Source organism: Protopterus annectens, chromosome 5.part1 (genome assembly GCF_019279795.1).
Source record: "Protopterus annectens isolate FY-2018-M chromosome 5.part1, PAN1.0, whole genome shotgun sequence".
Classification (NCBI taxonomy): domain Eukaryota; kingdom Metazoa; phylum Chordata; order Ceratodontiformes; family Protopteridae; genus Protopterus; species Protopterus annectens.
In genome coordinates, this window is record NC_056736.1 from 739,151,108 (window position 1) to 739,172,552 (window position 21,445).

Consider the following 21,445-nt stretch of genomic DNA (forward strand, 5'->3'; position numbering starts at 1 on the left):
CATCGGCGAGGGGCATTCACCTGGAACAGAAAAAGATAACCACAGTATTTTAGATGAAGCTCTCTGCACTAAGCATAATTTCCCCTAAAGAGCACACAGGAACACAGTCGGGGGGGGGGGGGCTAGGTTTTTCTCTCTCTCTCTCTCTGTGTGCCCCCAGTAATACTCATCACCGATACAGCTGTAGAGTTGAGTCCTCAGCCAAGTGTGCCAAGCCAAGTCCTCCACCACTCTTCTCTGTGAAGCCAGTGCTCGGTCTCCCTGCTCCAAGTAGCTGACACACACTCAGATTTCATTTTTACACATACACACTCACTTGAGAAAGGCTGGCACAGATTTACCAGTTATGCACAGACTATATAGTAGTTCCACTGCCACCATAACACTCCAAAGCCAGCTACTCTAAGGCTCTTAGTAGGGTACCCAATTATACTGAGCAAAATTAATACTAATACAAATGATAGTGTTTGACCAATGCAGCAAGGTTTTCAGGAGTGGCCACAGTGTTACCAAATAAATACAACTACTCTCAAAGGTTAAAATATTCTCTAAAAGACCGGCCACAATGGAAGGTTTACATACATTTAATAATAAATACTAAAAGAAAATGAAAATACTATTTACAATAAGCACTAGAGTTTCATTCACAAGAAATGTTAAAAATAACACAGATGGATAGATTCAAACTGTTACATAAAAACAATACTTAACTAATCTCATTATATTTTCCTGACCGAGCTAATGAATTACTATTCCCCTGTATGATATCCCTGCACTGGGCCAGTAATCAAGGAGTCTTGATCCTCACCACTGACACTGGACAGGGACATTCACTTGGAACAAAAATAGAAACACACAGTATTTTTAGATGCACCTCTCTTCACCAAGCATAATTTCCCTTAAAAGTACACAGGGAACACTCAGTCCGTGGGCTGGGTTTCCTTCCATCCCTCTCTCTCTCCAGGCCACCAGTAAGAATCCCCACTGGCACAGCTGTAGAGTTGAGTCCTCAGCAGAGTGTTCCAAGCCAAGTCCTCCACCACTCCCCTCTGTGAAACCAGTGGTCTGTGTGGCACAGATTTACTAGCTCTGCTACCTTTGTTCAGACTATAAGATAGTTATACTGCCACCAGCCAACTACTCTAAGGCTCTTATAAGGGTACTCAATTATACTGAGTAAAACTAATACAAACAGAAGTGTGTGACCAACGCAACGAGACTTGCAAGAACGGCCACAGGGTCACCAAATAAATATAAGTAACTCTATTTTCTATAAGACAAGCCACAATGAAAAAATTAAATATATTTAATAATAAAAAATAAAAAGAACATGAAGATGCTGAATATCTATTTACAATAAACAGCAGAGTTTTATCACAGGAAATATTAAAAATAACACAGATGGATAGATTCACAAAGATACAGAAAACAGTACTTAAACAATCTCACAATATTTTCCTAACTGATCTAAAGAATTATTACTCCCCAGTAGCTTACTAAACCAAGGCAAGATGATGTGGCCAAGGGTCCTTCTTTTTCAGGTTTCACAAACATTCTACCCTGAAACTTCTGACTCATTTAGTATTAAAGCATCAATTCAGTGCTGGATTACAGAATGACATCACATACATCTGGTCACCTGACACTGGTTCCCACACTACCCACCTTTACTAGAAAATGAACAGAATTTCGCACATATGTGTTGCCATGCACACAAAGAGAGCTTTGCTAAGATTTGTTACAACATCTGGAAGCTATAAAACCATTTCAAAACTTTCACCCTTCCAGGGTAGCAATTAGTTCACTCCAAGGACAATATAATAGTGTTTCCTAGTCATGGTTTTCACAGACATTTCGTCTCTGGCTGTGATCAGAAATAACAGTTGTGTAAAATCTTACCATAACCACAGATGTCCTTCTTTTTCCATGTTGCAGTATTCATAACCTTTGGTTTATCCTCCGCTCTTCTACCCAAATGTCTGGCCAGCATACAAAAGCTTTAGTCATTGCGAGGTACATGGGATGACTGACGGCCGTAGGGTGCGTGGGCCATAAAAGTGATGCCTGTACGTACCTTTCCCAGAACTGAACACCCTAGTTGGACCCCAGTCCCATGATAGCTGCCCAAGTCTTGTATCATCCAGCAAAGTTTATATTTGTGTGTGTGTGTGTATATATATATATATATATATATATACACACACACATATATATATATATATATATATATACACACACACACACACACACACACACACACACACACACACACACACACACACACAAGGGGTAGGAGGGTGGGATAGAATACTGCAACATGGAAGAGACGAATGGTAAGATTTTACACTATTCTATGCCCTTCTCTTCACATGTTGCAGTATTCGTAACCTTTGTGTGAGTGCCAAAGCTGAAAGGTAAGAATAGGAAGGTGGTTTGGAACTGTTTTATGAGAATCCATTTAGGATTGCCCTAGCAAAACCAGCTCTAGATGTGGAAATTTGATCCCGTCTGTAGTGTTTGGTAAAAGTACGGACAGATGTCCAGGTAGCTGCCTCTAGAATGGAAGCAGTGTCCAGCCCTTTGAAGAAGGCTCCAGATGAGGCCATGGCTCTAGTGAAGTGGGCTTTAATTTTAGAGTTTAGATGTTTGCCATGGTAGGTGTAACAACAGGAGATGGCCTTAGAAATCCAGGCAGAAATGGTCTGTTCTGTCACTGCTTTCCCCAGAGCTCTGGGGTGAAAAGAAACAAAACTGCTCTGCTCTCATAAGGGATTTGGTCTTGTCTAGGTAGAATCTTAGTGGAGTGTGAACATCAAGGGAATGCAGGACTCTCTCACTGTCATTCTGGGGATGTGGAAAAAAGGTGGAGGTGTGAATACATTGGTTCAGGGACAGCTCACTGACCACCGCAGGCATGAAGGACAGGTTAGTCCTTAGAGTCAGAGTCACTCTATCCTTGTGGAAGATTAAAAAAGGTGGGGTGGCCATGAGAGCCTGGAGCTCTGACACTGTCCTGGCTGATGGCAGGGACACAAAAAGCAGTTTTCCAAGTGTGATATTTTAGAGAAATCATAGCTGCTGCTTCAAAATGAGCAATGGTGAGCTTCTCTAAAACATAGTTCAGATCCCATGGCGGTGGAACTTGTCTCCTGGGAGCCTGAGATGCAATATGCCCTTTAGGAATACCTTCACTGGGAGTCAGGAGGCAAGAGGAGGGTCAAAAGGCAGACAAGCAGAAATAGCAGCTAGGTTGGCCTTAACAGAAGAATATGCCAGCCCTGCCTGCAACAATTCACACAGACAAGACAGCACTAAGGAGACCTCTCCTTCAAATGGGTCTAGCTGTCTTTTAAGACACCCAAAAGAGAACATTTTCCATTTGAACAAATAAGATTTCCTAGTCTTGGGTTTCCTTGCCTCCTGCAGGACATTAAGCACATCCTCAGTGTACAGGTGTCTGAAAGGGATCAAAACTCCATCACCCACAGGGTTAGGTTTAGAGATGCCAGGTGGGGATGGATTAGGGATCCTTTGTCCTGTGTGAGAAGGTCCACTCTGTGAGGTAACTTGTGATGACTGTCCCTGGCTAAATGCAGGAGGAGGGGGAACCAATGCTGTTTCGCCAAAAGGGAGTTACCAACAAGATTTTTGGTTTGTCCTGCTGAATTTTCAACAGGGCTTTTTGTAAGAGTGGGAAGGGGGGATTCATAAAAAAAATCCCCTTCCATGGGATAGAAAAGGTGTCCTATGCTCTTGCTATGGGGCTGGGTACCCTGGTACAATAGTGTGGAAGTTGTTAGTTTAGAGGGGATGCAAACGGATCTATTGGTGTACCCCACCTGTGGACTATGTGCAGGAACACATCCCTGGGTAGCATCCATTTCTGGAACTGTGACATAACCTGCTCAAGGTGTCTGCCTGAGTGTTCAGAGATAAGGGAATGTAGACCACCTGCAGGGTGACTTCATGTTGGGCTGTCAATTCCCTGGCCTGGAGTGCAAGTTTGCATAGCAACTAAGATTTTGTTCCCCCATCTGTTCACATACCAGAGAACTGTGGTGCTATGAACAACTTCAGGGGGACTTGATTCAGAATGGGTTGGAAGGCCCTCAGTGCAAAGATGATGGCTCTCATCTGTCGTATGTTGATGTGTTCCCTCTCGAAGGTGCCTGTCCATGTGCCTTGGACCTTCAAGGTGGCCACGGCAGCTCCCCAACCCAGGTCTGAGGCACCTGTGTACATTTCCTGGACTGGGATGAGGGGTTGTAAGGGAAGTCCTAGTTTGAGAGAGACTTGATCCATCCACCAAATGATCTCCTTCCTTAGGCATGGTTGGATGGGAATGGTGTGGTCCAAGAGGTGGGAGCATTGGGTCCATGTGGACCTCATGTATCACTGAAGTTTTCTCATGTGGAGTCTTGCCAGTGGCAACATGGGTATAGTAGAAGCCATATGTCCTAGAAGTCTGAGATATTCTCTTGCTGTCATTGCAGTGGCGTGAAGGACAGACAGCAGGCATTCTTTCAGGCTTGCCACCTTTTGTGGGCGGAAGGAATGCTATCTCAAAATTGGTCTTGATTCTGCACCCCAGGAAAATGTGGTCCTGGGAGAAGTTTAGTTTGCACTTGGGGAAACTGATGTAGAAACCCAGAGACTGCAAAACAGAAATTACTTTTTGGAGATGGATGTGTAGAGAAGTAGAGCAATCTACCTGGATAAGGAGGTCATCCAGGTAAGGAAAAAATGTAATCCCTTGGACCCTGCAATAGGCCACCACTGCAGCCAGACACTTGGTGAATACCCTTGGAGCAGTAGATATTCCAAAGGGTAAAGCTGAGAATTGAAAATGCAAGGGACCCACAGAGAAATGTAAATACTTCCTCTAATTGGACCTTATCGGGATATGCAAATATGCATCTTTGATGTCCAAAGTGGCCAGAAATGCCTGAGGTACTACCAGGGGAAAAAGAGTCTGGCGCATAAGCATGTGAAAAGTGGGTACTTGTAGAAAGACGTTGAGTTGGGAAAGGTCCAGGATGGGTCTCCATGAGCCTTCTTTCCTTGGCACTAGAAAAAGTCTGGATTAAAGGCCTTTTCCCTTCTCTGACAGAGGGACAGGTTGGAGAGGAGGCTGTCCAAAACTGTTTGGAAAAGGGGAAATTGTCCTCCAGTGGCTGTGAGATGTTTCTTAAGAAGGAAGGAATGATCCAAGTCATGAAATAACCCTTTTTTACAATTGATAAGATACACTTCTCTGAGGTAATGCTTTGCCAGACAGTAAGAGAGTGAAAGTCTGTGGAATAGGGGGATATAATCTGGAAGGGGTGGAGAAGGCAGGTAGTCAGCCTACCTGCCCTGTCCTGAAACTGAGGTTTCTGAGATGGAGTCTGAGCAGACCTAGAAGGAGGCTGCTGCTTCCTGAAGCTCTTTTTGTTCCTAGAATGAGGAGTATGAACAGAATGCTTTCTGATGAACTATGTCTTAGTGGAAAGGTCTGGAAGATCAACAAAAAGTTTAGAAACCTGAGTGAAAAGGGCCAGGGCACACAGACATGTGCATCTGGTATTCAACAGCCCTAAAGGCCAAAGTGGCAGAAGTGTATACCATTTTGCCAATGTGTTCCAGTCTTATTGTCCTTATCAGTGGGAAGGACACAGGTGGAAGGTAGTAATCTGGAGGGCTTGTCTGCAGAGACTGAAATAGTGCCAGGGTCTGCAACAGGGCATTTGAACATAAATTTGGCCCCTTCTGGGACCTTATAAAACCTGCCAGGTCTTCTAGGGGCTGGGGGGTGGGATTCAGGATTTTTACAGGCTGCACAGAATGCATCTAAAAAGGCTGGTAAGACTGGTGGAATGGCAGAAGGTGAAAGGGTGTCCATTTGTAAGAGTTCATAATACCTGTTTTGAACCTCAGTCATTTCAGTGGAGTCCCATTTAAAAAAACACCCACTGCCCTGCTTTTCCTGGCATAGCTGACAACACCTCACATCATCACACCTTGGTTACTTACTAAAACAAGGCAAAATGAAGTGGGTGAGTGGTCTTCCTTCTTTATGAGGTTTCAAAAACAGACTGTCCTGAGGCTTCTGTCTCATCTAGTATTAAAACATCACTTCAGTGCTGGATTACAGAATGACATCACATACATCTGGTCATCTGACTCTGGTTCTAACACTATCCCCTTTCCTAGAAAAGGAACCAGAATCTAGCACCTGTATGTCCTAAAACCCACACAGAGCTTTTCTAAGCTGTGTTATAGCATCTGAAAGTTATAAAACCATTTCAAAACTTCCACCCTTCCACGGTAGCAATTAGTTCAACCCTGAGGACAACACAGTATGATTCCTAGTCCTGGTTTTCAATGACATTTCATCTTTGGCGGCAGTCAGAACTGTAAGATACAATCTTTATGGCCTAAGCCAGGTAACTTAATTTCAGACTATTTTTCAAAGTTACCTGGACTGAGATTGACCTCTTCTTTTCCAATATCTGTTACAATATATTCATTTCAACAGTTACAATACAATCTGACATACAGGTGTATTTCCTTCTATCCAGCAGGACCCACATTTTTAACACAAGCAGCTTTGCAGATACATTTTCAACACAAGGACCCGTACAAATCATAAATATGCTGAATAAAATCCAGTACAGAGTTTGAAACACAGCCAGTCTTTATTAAAACAAGTAGGTTAGTGCTTTCACAAGTAAAATCCCTGTTTCATCAAACCTTAATACAACATTTTTTCTAAGTGCATACAGGGCATTCCAAAAATCCATAAGTATCCTATGCAACCCCCCTTTAAGACTCATACTGTCTGGAGAGGGTTGGTTAACTGAACCTTTTTCTACCATATTGGAGAAGCATTTACATCCTAGTGCATCTGTGAACAAGAACATTCTTGATGACACCAGAAGTTTTTTGTCAGATCTCTATGAGTTTACTTCCACATGTAATAAGGCTAATAGTATTCAGTTTGTGACAATGGATGTGTGCTCACTATTCACTAAAATTCACAATGAGCAGGGTATTATGGCTCTGAGGGAATATCTTGTTACACACATGGACTATCAAGAAGATGATTTAGAAGTTACCACCTTCATGTCTGTGGTATTTAATAATATGTTTGTGTTTAATGGGAGATGTTGCCTTCAGAGTTTGGTGGCATAGCTATGGCCACTGGGTCTGCCAATAGCTACACCAACATATTTATGGCAGCTTGGGAAATCAAACATATATTAAACAAGTTGTATATTAAGTTCATTCTATTCTACCGTCGTTTGTGGACATCTTTTTTGTATGGATTGGAGATGCTGATGTTTTCCAACAGTTTTGTGGGTATATTCAAAATATTGATGTATTTTTGAAGCTTGACATAAAACACAATCCATACAGGATAGATTTTTTTGGATGTCATTTAATAAGGATGACATGGATAATGTCACCGCTGGAATTTTTAGGAAGCCTTGCACATGCAATAAGTATGCACCCCCTCATGTGTTTCCCAATGTAGCGAGAGGGCAATCCATTCGAGCATCTAGGCTTAATGCCACAGTTAAAAGATTTGAGGACTAATTAAAGGGGCTCAGTCATAGATTTATATCCAGAGGTTATAAACAATCATACATCAGTCCTATTTTGGAAGATGTAAAACATGATGGACAAGTTTCATCCCTTTTACTCTAGCAACAGGGATGCGTTACCAAATATAAAGTCCACTAAATCAGAGAAACAGCATTTGAAGTACTCCATTTATTACAGCAATGACAATATATTAGAGAAATTATCAGTAGACACTGGCAGATTCTTACAACAGATAGTAGGATTAGCAACATAGTAGGTATGCAGCCAAATTTTAGATACAAGAATAAGAAAAATATTCAGAGAATGTTATGTGGTAATACAAATTATGACCAGAAAATTAATACGATTGGTGTTAGTGAATTTTGTACAAAGCCTTGTAAAGCTTGTAGTTACTGTTCATATATTAATATGAGTGGACATTTCATCCACCCAGTTACTACTTAAGCAGTTTAAATTTTATGTGCATGCGGATTGTAACAGCATTAATATAGTATTTTAGCTCAGTACAAAGTTTGCCAAGTCTTCTTTGTTGGAAAGGCCAATAGAAGACTGAAAGATCACATTAGATAACATCTTTACAGTATTACCACGCACAATGTGAACAATGCACCTGTCAAACACACAGCTAACAGCTCTTCTGAGCATCAGTTTAGTTTTATGGTCATAGAAAAGATGAAGAACAGTGAACGCAAGAGAGATCTGTCTAATTACACAGAAGCTCAAGAAATAAAATGGATTATTAGACCTAGGGCAGATGGCAAAATGGGTATGAATGGACATTTGCCACTCAAACCCATTTTAAAAGCCAGACCATTATTTAAATAAAAATGTGTGTATATCAATGTTTCAAAATTCACATATTTATATCACAAACACATTTTTACATGGGTAGCCACATATACACTAATGTTTTATACAGATTATTTTTATGTATACATTTGGTTCTTATTGCTGTAGTATGAGATACATATTTTTTCCCTTTTTTTGGGATGGCGTTACCCTTTTAAGAAGTAGTAGTTTACAATGGCCCTTTTAAGAAGTTAAGTAATTGAATGATGTAATGTGTTTTACTTACTGTCATTGGTTCTTGCAGTTTTAAAAGTTTTACATAAGACACACTTAGAAAAAATGCTGTATTAAGGTCTGATAAAGCGGAGATTTTACTCGTGAAAGCGCTAACCTACTTGTTTTTTATTTTGATAAAGACTGGCTGTGTTTCAGACTCCGTACTGGATTTTATTCAGCATATTTACATTTGGTTTGCACAGTTTCTTAATCCTACTAGGAGGTGCGTTGTGCGGTTTTAAAACCTATACAAATCAGTTTGATATACAAATGACATAATTCTTTACAAACCTCCAGCCAACTATGCTGGCATATGTTACACAATAATGCCTTACTTCTCATGGCATAGCTGGCAATACCTCACATCATCAGAGAAGCATTGCAAGTCAAAGGCAGATATTTCCATTTCAGAAAACAAGAAAAGTTCCTGAGCATTTTTTTTAATCACACACACAGCTAGTCTTTGATAAGCTGATACAAAATAAAGAACATCAGTTATTCTTTCTCTGTAAAAGCATATTACACTCCTTCATACCACGGCACTGAAGATGCCATGTTGACTGTCACTATTAAGGACATTTATTACTGTAGTTTAAAATAACCATTTAATCATGGATGAATTTGAATGTTAACAGTTTTTAACATTAAGTCTTTTATTGATAACAGCACTGAAAATGAGACAGTTGTAGAACTTCAAATGCATTCTTGGAAGGTGATCTCTTACCTAGACCTTTGGGGGCAATGCCGCTGGTGTCCGCAGGATTAACTACCCAGTAGTAGTATTTAAGTGTGTGCATTAGCTGCAATACAGTTCCCACTCTACGAATGGTATTGTAAATTGTGGCAGTGCCAATGAACTCTGCTGACAAGTACGTGTACAGTGAAAGCTGGACCTAAGACATAAAAAGACAGTAACATCATAACATACGACCTGCTGGTATTATATTCAGCACCAAGAGTCTTGCACTGTAACAGCGAGAACAAGCATAAATTTTAATTATGCATGTTAGTGGCTGGCATAAAACAGATACCCAATGGCCACTGAAGGGCCAGTGCTTTAATAATGCATGTTAGTGACTGGCATAAAATAGACACCCAATGGCCAATGAAGGGCCAGTGTGCAAGATTCAGCACTGATATCCAGGAAGAAAGTCAAAACTGTTGTTACAACTTCTTGGTTATTACTACAATCTGACACTCAAGTATTCCACCATTATTCCACAAACACTAAAACTAGCATCAAACAAAAGAAAGAAGTTATGTACTCACCATAATGTTCCATGTTTGTTGTCCATCTCGCTATTCATTCTTACTTGGGTGGGACAGTGTCCCTAGCACCTATTTCCGGGTGGCTAACGGGAGTACACCTTTGAGCACAGTGGAACCAAAGGAGGCCCTGTCCCTGGAGGCAAAATGCACTTTGTAATGAGTGATAAACATATGAGGACTGGCCCATGTAGCTGCAGCACAAATACTGTACACAGACATTCTGGCCTGAAAAGCAGAGGATGTAGCTAATGCTCTGGTTGAGTGACCCCTAATTCTAAATGGTAACTTTCTATTATTGGAAGTGTAGATAAAGGTGATACAACTTGAAAGCCAATTTGAAAGGGGGACTTTAGATACTGGCATACCCTTTTTGCCTCAGAGAAGGAGAAGAATAATTGATCAGATTTCTTGAGACCTTTAGTTCTATGCAAACAGAATCAGAGCCGTCTATGCTTGCCCATTTGGTGAAGTTTATATTCTGCCTTGTTGCTATGATTGGGGAAAACACCGGGAGCTCAATGGATTGATTGATGTTGGATTGAGAGCAAACCTTAAGTATAAAGGACGGATTAGGGGTCTATATTATATTTTTGAAAATTTCAAACATCGAACACCATATGGTTGACACCATATGAGCGATGTTTGAAATTTCGAAAATCTAATAAAAAAAACAAATAAAAACAAACTAGACTTAACTAAATGCTGTAGGCAGGGGGGCAAGACCCCCATGCACCCCCCTCCTCCTCCGAGATCACACTGCATTGAAGTAAAGGGAAAATATTCCCTACGGCGATTTCAGTGTTATGCATGCAACATTTCGACCAATCAGGTTTGCACAATATGCGTTCGCAGTTTACAATTTTCGATCACGCGATAGGAACCCTGGATTAGTTAGTAGCGATACCCTATCCTTATGAAAGATTAGATAAGGATGTCTGATTGATGGTGCTTGCAACTCATTCTTTTGGCAGCTGTTACAGCTACTAGAAAGATGGTCTTCCAGGAAAGAAATATGAGGTCACAAGATGAAGAAGGCTCGAATGGTGGCAATGTTAGATGAGATAGGACAACATTTAAAACCCAAGGAGAAAGTGGTTCTTTAAAAGGAGGTCTCGATAAGGAAGTGTCTTTTAAAAATGCTTTACACAACCTGGGTGATATTAAGTTAGGAGAATGGTCACCAATGTGGAAATTCGAAATTGCAGCCAGCTGAACTCATAGTTGCTGCAGCCGAGCCTTGCTGGAAGAGTTCTGCAAGAAATTCTAAAATGGACTGAAATGGCACAGAAAAAAAGGGTCAATGTTTCTAGTTTGTGCTCAGTGAGAAAATCTTTTCCACTTGCTAGTATATAGTTTTATAGCAGAAACTTTATGAGAGGACATCAATATGTTTGACTGCTGGAGTGAAGTTTTGAAGCTTGACTAAATTGGGAGGTGGAGCAGCCATACGGTCAAGTTGAGGGTGTGGAGAGAATAATAAAGTGTTCCTGGCATGTGTCAGAAGGTCTGGAACTGGGTCCAGAACCCACAGCTTCTCCTGTAGATGAGGCCACAGGAAGGGGAACCAAATCTGCCCAGGCCAATATGGGGCAATGAGAATCAGCCTGCTTCCCAATTTTGCTTTCTGGATGACTTTGGGTAAGAGAAGAAATGGGGAAATGCATAAAGAAGTTCTGAGGGCCATTCATGTACAAGTGCATCTCTCTGTGTCTCCCCCAGAGGGAGAATTAGGGCAAAGAAGCTGCTGCACTTGGCATTCATGGGAGTGGCAAAAGGATCACAGCAAGGCTGGCCCCATTTCTGGAAAATATCTTCCATTATGTTCTGGTTCAGAGACCACTCGTGAGGCATTAATATCGCCCTAAGTTTTGTCCACTATCACGTTGGATTTCCCCAGGATGGGAAAGACTAGAAAGCATTGGGAAGAAATTGCCCACTGCCAAACTCTCAGAGCCTCTCGACAAAGTGGGTATGATCTGGTTCCTCCTGGTTTGTTTATGTACCAAACCAGAAACATATTGTCTAACTGTATTGCAATCATCCCTAGTGGAAGAGAGTCATGGAGTGCTTGCAACGCAAGAAGTACTGCTCTCATCTCTAGAACACTGATATGCAAGTGGGCTCGTAGTTTTGTCATATACCTTGGACTGCCCTTCCCAGATAATACCCCCCCAGCATATCTGGGAAGTGTCTGTGGTCACTGTAGCAACAGGTTGTTGTGGAATAAAGGGTCTCCCAATAATCACATTGTTGAACTGAATCCACTACCATAGATCCTTTTTGCATGACTCCGTTATTCTGATCAGATGGAACATAGGAAGTTCTTGAAGCTACCACTGGAAAAAAAGGAGCCATTGAAGTATCCTCATATGCATCCTAGCGGGAGGAACTAGAGTTATGGTTGAAGCCATTCTCCCTAGAAGTTTCAGAACTACCACTGCCTTTACCTTGTCCTTTGGAAGAAGATGAAGTATTTGCTGTCAGAGGGCTGGAAATTCTGTTGGCTGGAAGATGTGCCATCATAGAAACAGTGTCTAAACTTGCGCCTATGAAGGTAATATGTTGACAGGGCAACAAGGCAGATTTTTGTAAATCGACTGTTATGCCTAACTGAGCAGAGATTTCCAATGTCACATCCCTGGCCTGTTGGAGTAGATGCTTGGTGGTGGCAGTTAGGAGCCAGTTGTTCAGATACGGAAACACTTGGAATCCAAGACGTCTCAAGTGAGCCGTTACTACTGCCATGCATTTGGTGAACACTCTGGGGGCTGTAGTGAGACCAAAGGGCAGAGCTCGGAACTGATGATGATTGGCTCCCAGGCAGAAGCGCAAGTGACTCCTTGATGCTCTGTCCATTTTATGTAGTAGTAAGCATCTTGTAGGTCTAATGAGCACATCCAATCATCTTTCCTAAGAAGAGAAGTATTGACTGCAGTGTCACCATTCGGAACTTTGACTTTTTGACAGATTCATTCAACTTGCTGAGATCCAACATGGGTCTCCAGTCTCCGGTTCTTTTTGGCACCAAAAAGAATCTTGAGTAAGTTCTGAATCTTGTTTGGTCAGGGACTTTTTGGATGACTTTTGTTCAGCAACTTTTGGACTTCTACAGATACTTGCTCCCTTAGATTGGGTGGAACATCTGGGATTGTTCTGATCTGTGGGACAGGATGACAAAAGGGAATGGAATTTCCTCTGGATATTATGCTTTGGACCCACTTGTCTTTTGTGATACTTTGCCAGGCTTCTGGGTAGAAAGATGAACGTCCCCCAACTGCCTCCAGAGTAGAGCAGGTGGGCCTCCATTCAGGAGTGCTGATAGGGATGTCCGCGAAAGGAATCACAGTCACCCCTAGTTTTGCGGACCCCCCACCCCGCTTCTAGGAAGATGTCTACCATTGTTGCCTCCCCTTATGCACCTGGGGAAGGATTCACCTCGTGCGTCTTGGAAAGTTCCATGGGATCTTTTGAACCACATTTTTCCACTCTTCTGACCTTTAGGGTAATGTCTTGAAGGTACTGAAAAATGTACTCCAATGGCAGAAAGAGAGTTTTCCCTTCCTGCTCGCTCAGTCTGGTGAGTGTGTCTAACTTTGGGTCCAAAAAGTGAGGAACCATCAAAAGGGGCGTTAGTAAAGGTAGACTTAAACGGTTCCGCAAAATTAAACAAGTGCATCCACGAGTGTCTCCAAGGAAACTCCTGAACCCCCTGCCCTACTAGCTGCATCCGCTGCATAAGATATCAGTCTCATGGAGGAGTTGACGGTCCAATTTAAGGTGGACAGCTGGGAGAAGACTTTCTCTGTCACCCCCATAGCCAATGAACCTTGTAGAGAATCTCCTAGCTCTTTTAGATCTCTTTGTAGCCTTGCAAAGTGTGTGAGGTAGTTCAGCAATTGAAGTGTAAAAGTCGCTGATGAAAAGACACACTTCCCGCTTCTGTCCATCATTCGAGAATCTTTGTTCCGAGGATGAACAGATGAGGATGTCTCAGAAAGTTACTTCTTGGTGGCTGCTGCTGCCACCACCATAGAATCTACAGGCACACCTTTTGTAAGAACATCTTTTCTAGTGGGGGCTGACAAAACTTGTTTGGCCTCCGAGGGACTGGTTCCATAGTATCAGGTGACTCCCATGCCTTTCGACTGACTAAGTCCATTAGCTCATCAAAAGGTGGAGACACCCAGAAGACTGAAGGATGAGATCCAAAGGCCTTCAGGTACACCAATTCCTCATCAGAAGGGTTGATGGTTTACAGCCATCTCTCTGCTTTAGGATCTCCAGGATATCTGCAAATGAGAACTTCAGAGGACGACCTTGGGGACCCTTCTGACTCCTCGAGGTCAGCGTCTGAGTTGATGGACTCATCAGGGGAGTCTATATGCTTTCTCTTGCATGTCTTCTTTCGAAGGGGCTCCTCAGAAGGGTATTTTGGGGAGGCCTCAGAAGAGAGGTTCACCCAATGGGATTTTCTGAGGCTCTGAATCTCTACTGTCCTGTGGAAGGGGTGATGCCGAGACAGTAGCTGGTGCCTTGGGGGGAACGAATGCCAGTATCCCTGTATAGAGCTATAAAGGGTGACAGCACACTCAGCTCAAAAGCAGATCCCACTGGGTCTGAGGATATCTCTGTCTCTGAGGAGACAGAGGACACCCCCAGTCCAAGAGAGACTGGCTCCGAGGCTGATGTAGGAGCCGAGCTCACCTGAGCCGACGCACCAAGGGGTAGGCTTGGAACCGAAGAAGTTTGCATCTGTAATGGACATTTTCCGGGTACATTTTTGACATTTTTTAAAGCCTGAAGGCTTGTTCTTTCTCCCCTAGTGTCTTTAGACATGCTTGAAAGAATAAAAGGTCCTATAAGAATTATGAACAAGAAATAAACTCACACCACTTCTAGATATAAACACACGCTAATTTAACAAACACAGCACATCCAAGAAATATAATTAGAACTAGCTTTGCTTGGACTAAAACGAGCACTAGGACCTCTAATTTGAATGACAGACAGGTATAGTGGGGGATAGAATACACCAACACTAACACTACTAGCCCTCTAACTAAAACAGGCAATTAGCTCTCTAATTTAAACAAGCTAATGAACTAACCAGCTAACTAAGAGACTAGAAAATCCAACACACAACACTATAGCTATTTTAATAAAGCACCACTAAAGAAAACAACTGCGGGATACAAGTACAGGCCTGCGAAAAAAAAAATGATGGCCAAGCAAAAAAATACACAGCGGAAAAAAAAGAGATAAACTAAGCTACACACTAAAGCTAAAGATTCACAGCACGCAGTAAACTAAGTAATGTATAAATCCTAACTAGGTTAAGCTAATAAACTGCAAAAGACAAAAAAAAACTTAGCCACGGCCAAGAAGAGCACATCCAACCTCCTAAAGCGACAAACGAGATCTGGAGAGTTGCACCACTGCATCATGGGATACCTACCTTGCCACAAGCCAAGTCTGAGACTTCCAGCTGTGTATTCGGCTGAGTCAGAGCAGAGAATCGGCTCCAAACTCAAGTAAGAATGAAGGCGAGATAGGGCAACATAACAACATCTCTCATAACAGCCAAATATCTCAACTGGAACAATACAATCTCAATAATCTACTCTCCCCTTTCTCTCTCCTACACAGCTCATCTACTGACTTAACCTCTTTCATCTTTCTTATAGGTTCACAGGTACTTACTAAGCTACTGATCTGCGAGGATCTTAAGAAGCCTAGCCTTATATTTCCATGGCAGTTTTTAGCCCTTATATTTTGCATATGAATAACACAGACATGGGCAGAACAAGGATATGTTAAGACATTTGCTTGCCCCTATCCATGAGGGATATGGGTGCTAAACTGGGAATGAATTTGCAGTTTCACATCCATTCACCCAAATTACATCTGAGTAGAATAAGAGAAATACTTTGCTTTACATGGAATGGAAGATGGCCCCTATATAAGAGGTATTCTCTGATACATACCTATCCACTTCAACATGTTTAGTTTATATTACAATAGAGACAGAGGTCACTGGAACGGGTATTCATGCTACTACTGGACTTATGAGATGTGCAATAGATCTCACAGGATAATCTGCTAATGCTCTGTATGTGAGGCACAGGTTACTTCTTAACAGCTCTAGGATATCAAGAAGAGGGGATAGGGCTTTGAGATGGTCTGCACAGTTTTTGTGATTCAGACTTTGATTGTTTTAGTCAGAAAGCACTGAGTTTGTTCCAGTTGTGACATGCATTTAGATAGGCACATACCAAATGGATCATTATATGTAATGATCAGCCTGATGACAGACAAGTACAGTGGAATGATTACATCCCTGGACCTGAATGCTATACCTTTAAATACAAGCTATGCAATGGAGGAAGGACTTCTTTACAATAGTGACTATGTGGCAAGCAAAGGACAATTCACTACTGACACAGGTTCCCAGGCCCCTCACTATTGGATCAACTCTTTCCCTTCTACAATAACTCCTATACCAAACCATGGTAACACTATATCCTACCTAACCCACTATTACATGTAACTTTCATAATACATACCACTCAGTAGACATACCAATATTGCGGACAACAAACCTGACACTTCTTCCTCTTCTACACAACCACCATCTATACTCCAAACCCTCTTGCATTCTTAAAATCTTTATCTAGAAATATCTTGTTCTGCTCTACTACACCTAACTAGTGTCCGCCTCCACTACACAAGCATTATGTAAAGATACTGGGCTATGCCCAGGTCCCACCACAATTAACATTAAAACCACTAACTTCTCAAACATTCTACATCACTCACCTAGACATTTAAAGGATTGACAATAAATGGTCCACCTTGAACTCTGTCTTACCCAACACAATCCCAAGATTATGAGAGTAACTGATTTTTGGCTTAACAAAAACAGCACCAATCTCAAACTCCTGCCATTACTTCAAACAATTGCGGACCCAACATCTACAAGGGACAGAGGAATCATTAAGTTAGTTCACAAATCTGTCAACTTATCTATAATAGCCAACAACCACCCAACCAACAAGACCACCCTCAACTATTTGATCATGCAAATATCAGTTAATAACTTCACCACAATCTTTACTGCCTTATCATTCAGTATACCTTTTTTCAACACCCTGGAAGTAAAAAAAAAATCACTAATCATTCTCCGGGATTTCAACTTTAACAACACTGCTGCAAACAAAAACTCACTTAACTATTGCCTTCTTTCTTGTCAACTTGTTAATGCAGGAGCTAGATCAATCAATAACTCAGACAAATACAGTAATCTTGATCTTATCATAACCAGAAGTCCTGCAAAAAAAGAACTTCAAACTCTCTTCTCCATCACTAAGTGACCACTGTGGTTTACCATCCCACTAGTGTTTCAAACTCCCACCAAACATTATTCAGCCTAGACTTCTTCTTTCAGCTTTTCCTAGTTAGGGGTTGCCACAGCGGATCACCTGTCCTCTCATGATTGGCAGAGGAGTTTTACAGTGTCGATTTGCATCCAACTTTCCATGGAAGGCACACACATGCACGCACTCACGCCTAGGGCCAATTTAGTGCGTCCAATCCACCTACAGCATGTCTTTGGGATGTGGGAGGAAACCGGAGCACCTGGAGGAAACCCACATGACCACAGGGAGGACATGCAGACTCCACACAGCAGGCACCCCAGCCGAGGATCGAACTGGAGAACATCTTGCTGTGAGGCGACACCACTAACTGTTGCATCACCGTAGTCTAGACTACTCCACCAAAATTCCAGTACTTGAACTCAGGTGCTCCAACTCAACAACTGGTCCCATTACTCCCAACTCCACCATCTTCACCTTCTACAATATTCTGTGTCCCATTCAAGACAAATTGTTTCCTCTGAAAATCATTAAAACCAAAAACTAACACTTCCCCTGGATCATCCCCAAATCCAAAACCTGCCACTCTCCGCAGATCACCCCAACTCTCAGAAAAATGACAGTTGACAGAGAAAATGTATGGAAAACAGAACTCAACATTCAGGACACAAAACACCACATTAATTACATAGAGCATAGGAGGAACACCAGGTTAAGGAGCAATGAGGATACAATTATTCATGTTAGAAACCTACAACAAGCACAAACAGGTTACCAAAAAAAAAAAAAAAAAACTATGTATCAATTAAACAGAGTTCCTCTGTAATGTTTTCTAGATATCACAAACAAGCTGCCCATCTTCTCAACCAAATCCAACAAATGTTATCCCATCTCCTCCTCAGCGCTATCAGGTTCTCCCAACTCCATAGTCATCCATCCAGCAAACAACCCAGGCACCCCCTTTTCACATAATACAAAAAAATTACTTTAAAACGATCAATCAAAAATAGTCAAAGAATTCTTGGAACAAAAAGAGATGACTAAGTAGGGACACAAAAAACAAGAGGAGGCTTGAATTTACTAGAAAGATTTGGCAAAGGAACCAAGAAGATATCAGAAACTAATACCTAGTCAGGGAAAGATAACAGGACGAGATAAGACCAAGCAGATGTTTGGACTGCAGGTAACAGGCTACTTTCCCTACCAGGGATTAATATCAGTACAGGGAAAGAGAAAAGGATAGTGCAATGCTAAATGAAAGACTAGCTCTGATCGCGTTTCAAGCTGAATCAAGAACAGAAGCTGCTGCTAAACCAGGATAATTGGTAGGGCATATACAATTCTGCACAGTGACTAATAAGGACCAGAGGAAGTTAGAAAAGACTGGGGAGAGAAACTGCAAAAACAATGAAAAAGAACAGTGGGAGGATGTTGGCACGGCTTCCATGTATTGAAGTCCAAAAGGATTAGGATTTTTGCTTGGAAGCGTTTGCAGTTATTTTTATACCCCAAGCAGAGTTCAGAGCAAATTACATAGAAATGAATGAAATCTGCGAGAACAGTACTTGTAGAATAATGTTCAGGAGGAGGAGTGAGGATTAAGAGAAGGCAGGACTGAGCAATTTATGTAATGTTGAAGTAAAGGACAACTGTCAAAAATGTATATTGTATGAAAATGCAAAATGTCACTATGGGTGGTTTCTTTTCTATTAATGTACATGTACCTATGTCACTGTTGTAACTGTCATTTAATAAAGATGTTAAAAAAAAAACTCTTGGAACAATCTCACACACAATGCATTTTCTCATTGTTTCACCCATATTTCCTATAATAGGCTTGTAAACCCTTAGCATTAATTTTCATCCTCTCTCTGACCATGTCCCTAGGTCCAACTACCGTCACTCAAGTGTCAGCTGCTAAAATCACTCTCCCCTGTTCACCTAGTGATTATAGCCTGATCTCTTAACATCTGCCTTAATGTAAAAATTCTGGAAAATTATATCAAATTATAGAACATACTAAAAAAATACAACATCCTTACAAGCAAGTGGCATAGTTTCACAGCTAATTACAGTTCTGTCTTGGCTATCCATTACTTAGTATACAACATCCTTATAAACATGGAAAAAAGGTCTTCTATTAAGAGTTATTTTCCTGGACTTTACAAAAGCTTTTGATAACATTAAACACAATCCAAGAAACTTTCCACTTATGATTTATCTGAAAATGTCTGCTCCTGGTTTGAAAGTTACCTATACAACAGAACTTTTAACATTACATCAGGTCCACACGTCCACTACAGGCACTCTCACTAAAGATGTAATACAAGCATCTGTGCTCTGACCCCTCCTCTTTTCTCTCTCTCTTTCCAAAAGTCATGTTCCCACAGATCTTCCACAAACTAATCTCATATTGTACGCAAATGACAAACAGCCCAATTCCAAAAGACTTGCTCTCACTGTAAGTGGCCATTTACATTGAGGGCAGGCTGAAAGCAGGTCTTTTGGAATCTGGCCTCTGGTGTAAGCCTTGTTATAGATAGGCCCTTACACTGAAGTAGGTCACTTACACGAAGAGCAAGTGTTTTGGAATGTGGCCCATAATCATAACTTGCTGTCAAAACAGCTCCCAAATTCTTCAATCCTCACTCCAGTCTGACTTTTTAAGTCTGCAGAATTGGTCATCTCGAAACAAATTATAAATTAACATTAAAGAGTGAAATATTATGTTAACCAAAACTAGTTCACCAGCCACTCAGTTAATCATACACAACACACATGGTACAGCACTCCTCATAGTCACCCAGCAATGCTAAGTATTTTCATTAACAAGTCTTTCATCTAAAGGTACTTCAGCAGCCAAAACTAGCACATACAATTTCCAACCTTCTAGCTTTTAATGCAAAAACAGAGACTGCCCTTAATGTATTCACTCTCTGATTTCAACATAGACTTACTGTTCTTGCCTAAAGTGCTGTCCAAAATTCCTTGATACTTCAGAAAACAGAATCCTATGATTCACGTATCCCGCACACTGGAGTGAGCACCAGTGCAATGTCATTCAAAAAACTAACGCACTCCATGAAACAGAACGCTTTCCACCCATCAAACATTTCAGTCTTCAAGCTCTTTCAGGATTTATACTGTCCATCACAACTCCAGCACAGAACTACAATCCCACTTAAATGAATACTTACTTAGGAGCCATAATAGCCTCTTACTACGCAGAACTGGAACTGGCTTAAATGAAAATTAATTCCCAAACTTGCTCCCTCTATTTGAATCACTCTACCAGAGAGATAAGACAGACTAACATTTTGGCACAAAATTGAAATCGGATTTATATCAGTAGATTGACAGTTTAGAATACAGACATTAAAAAAAAGTCAAAGACCATATGGTCGACATTCTGAAATGTTGATAACAACAAACACAAATTTTTATTTTTTTTTGCAAAGGGGCAGCAAACTCCTCGCACTCCCCCACACCCATGCTAATTACTTATACCAACTCAGACACTGTACTACAATTGGTATGACAGCAAATTCCCCAGATACCTACTGTGCTGCAATCTCTGCAAAAAGAGTCTTCCTGTCCTAGTAAATATTCAACATTCCGGAAAGTCAACCACATGGTCTCCACCTTCGGGTTGGAATTCTGAAATATCAATTTTCTGATGTATTCCATTCTCCATAATCAATGCAAATGCAACTGCTTTAACGTTAACGGCTAAACAAACCATAGATTGTGAAGTAATTACTAATAACGGTACCCCATATTACAGGTTCACTACAATTTCCAAAAAAATACTTTTTTGTTGTTCAAACCCACAGTGAAACTCGATCTTTTTCTTGTAAATATTTTATGTAAGCATTTTTCTCAGTAGTCACTATGCATGCTATAAAAGCTGTTTAAATTGCTTTCTTTTTATTTGCTGTTATTCTAATTTATTTTTCTGCATGTTACCTATGTGAAGTTATTCACAAAAAGTTGTTTTTCTACTTGCCAAGCAGCCCAAGGTGTGGCTGAAAATGTTTTTCATCCAACTCACTCTCCTTATTAGCAAAACATAATAAATAAAATAACCAAATCCCTTTAGTGGTTAATATCCCCATTATAGTAACCAATGTGATATCAGTTAAGGCCAGAGT

The 21,445-nt window shown here is 41.1% G+C and overlaps 1 protein-coding gene across 1 annotated transcript in view; it reads right to left on the reverse strand.

Annotated features, from left to right (window-relative positions):
• Positions 1-21,445, reverse strand: part of NBEA (neurobeachin) — a 4,581,458-nt gene that overhangs the window by 3,317,188 nt on the left and 1,242,825 nt on the right. Inside the window, exon 16 of the mRNA XM_044072852.1 lies at positions 9,377-9,545. Coding sequence (XP_043928787.1) covers positions 9,377-9,545 — 169 coding nt within the window. The remainder of the gene's footprint in view (positions 1-9,376; positions 9,546-21,445) is intronic.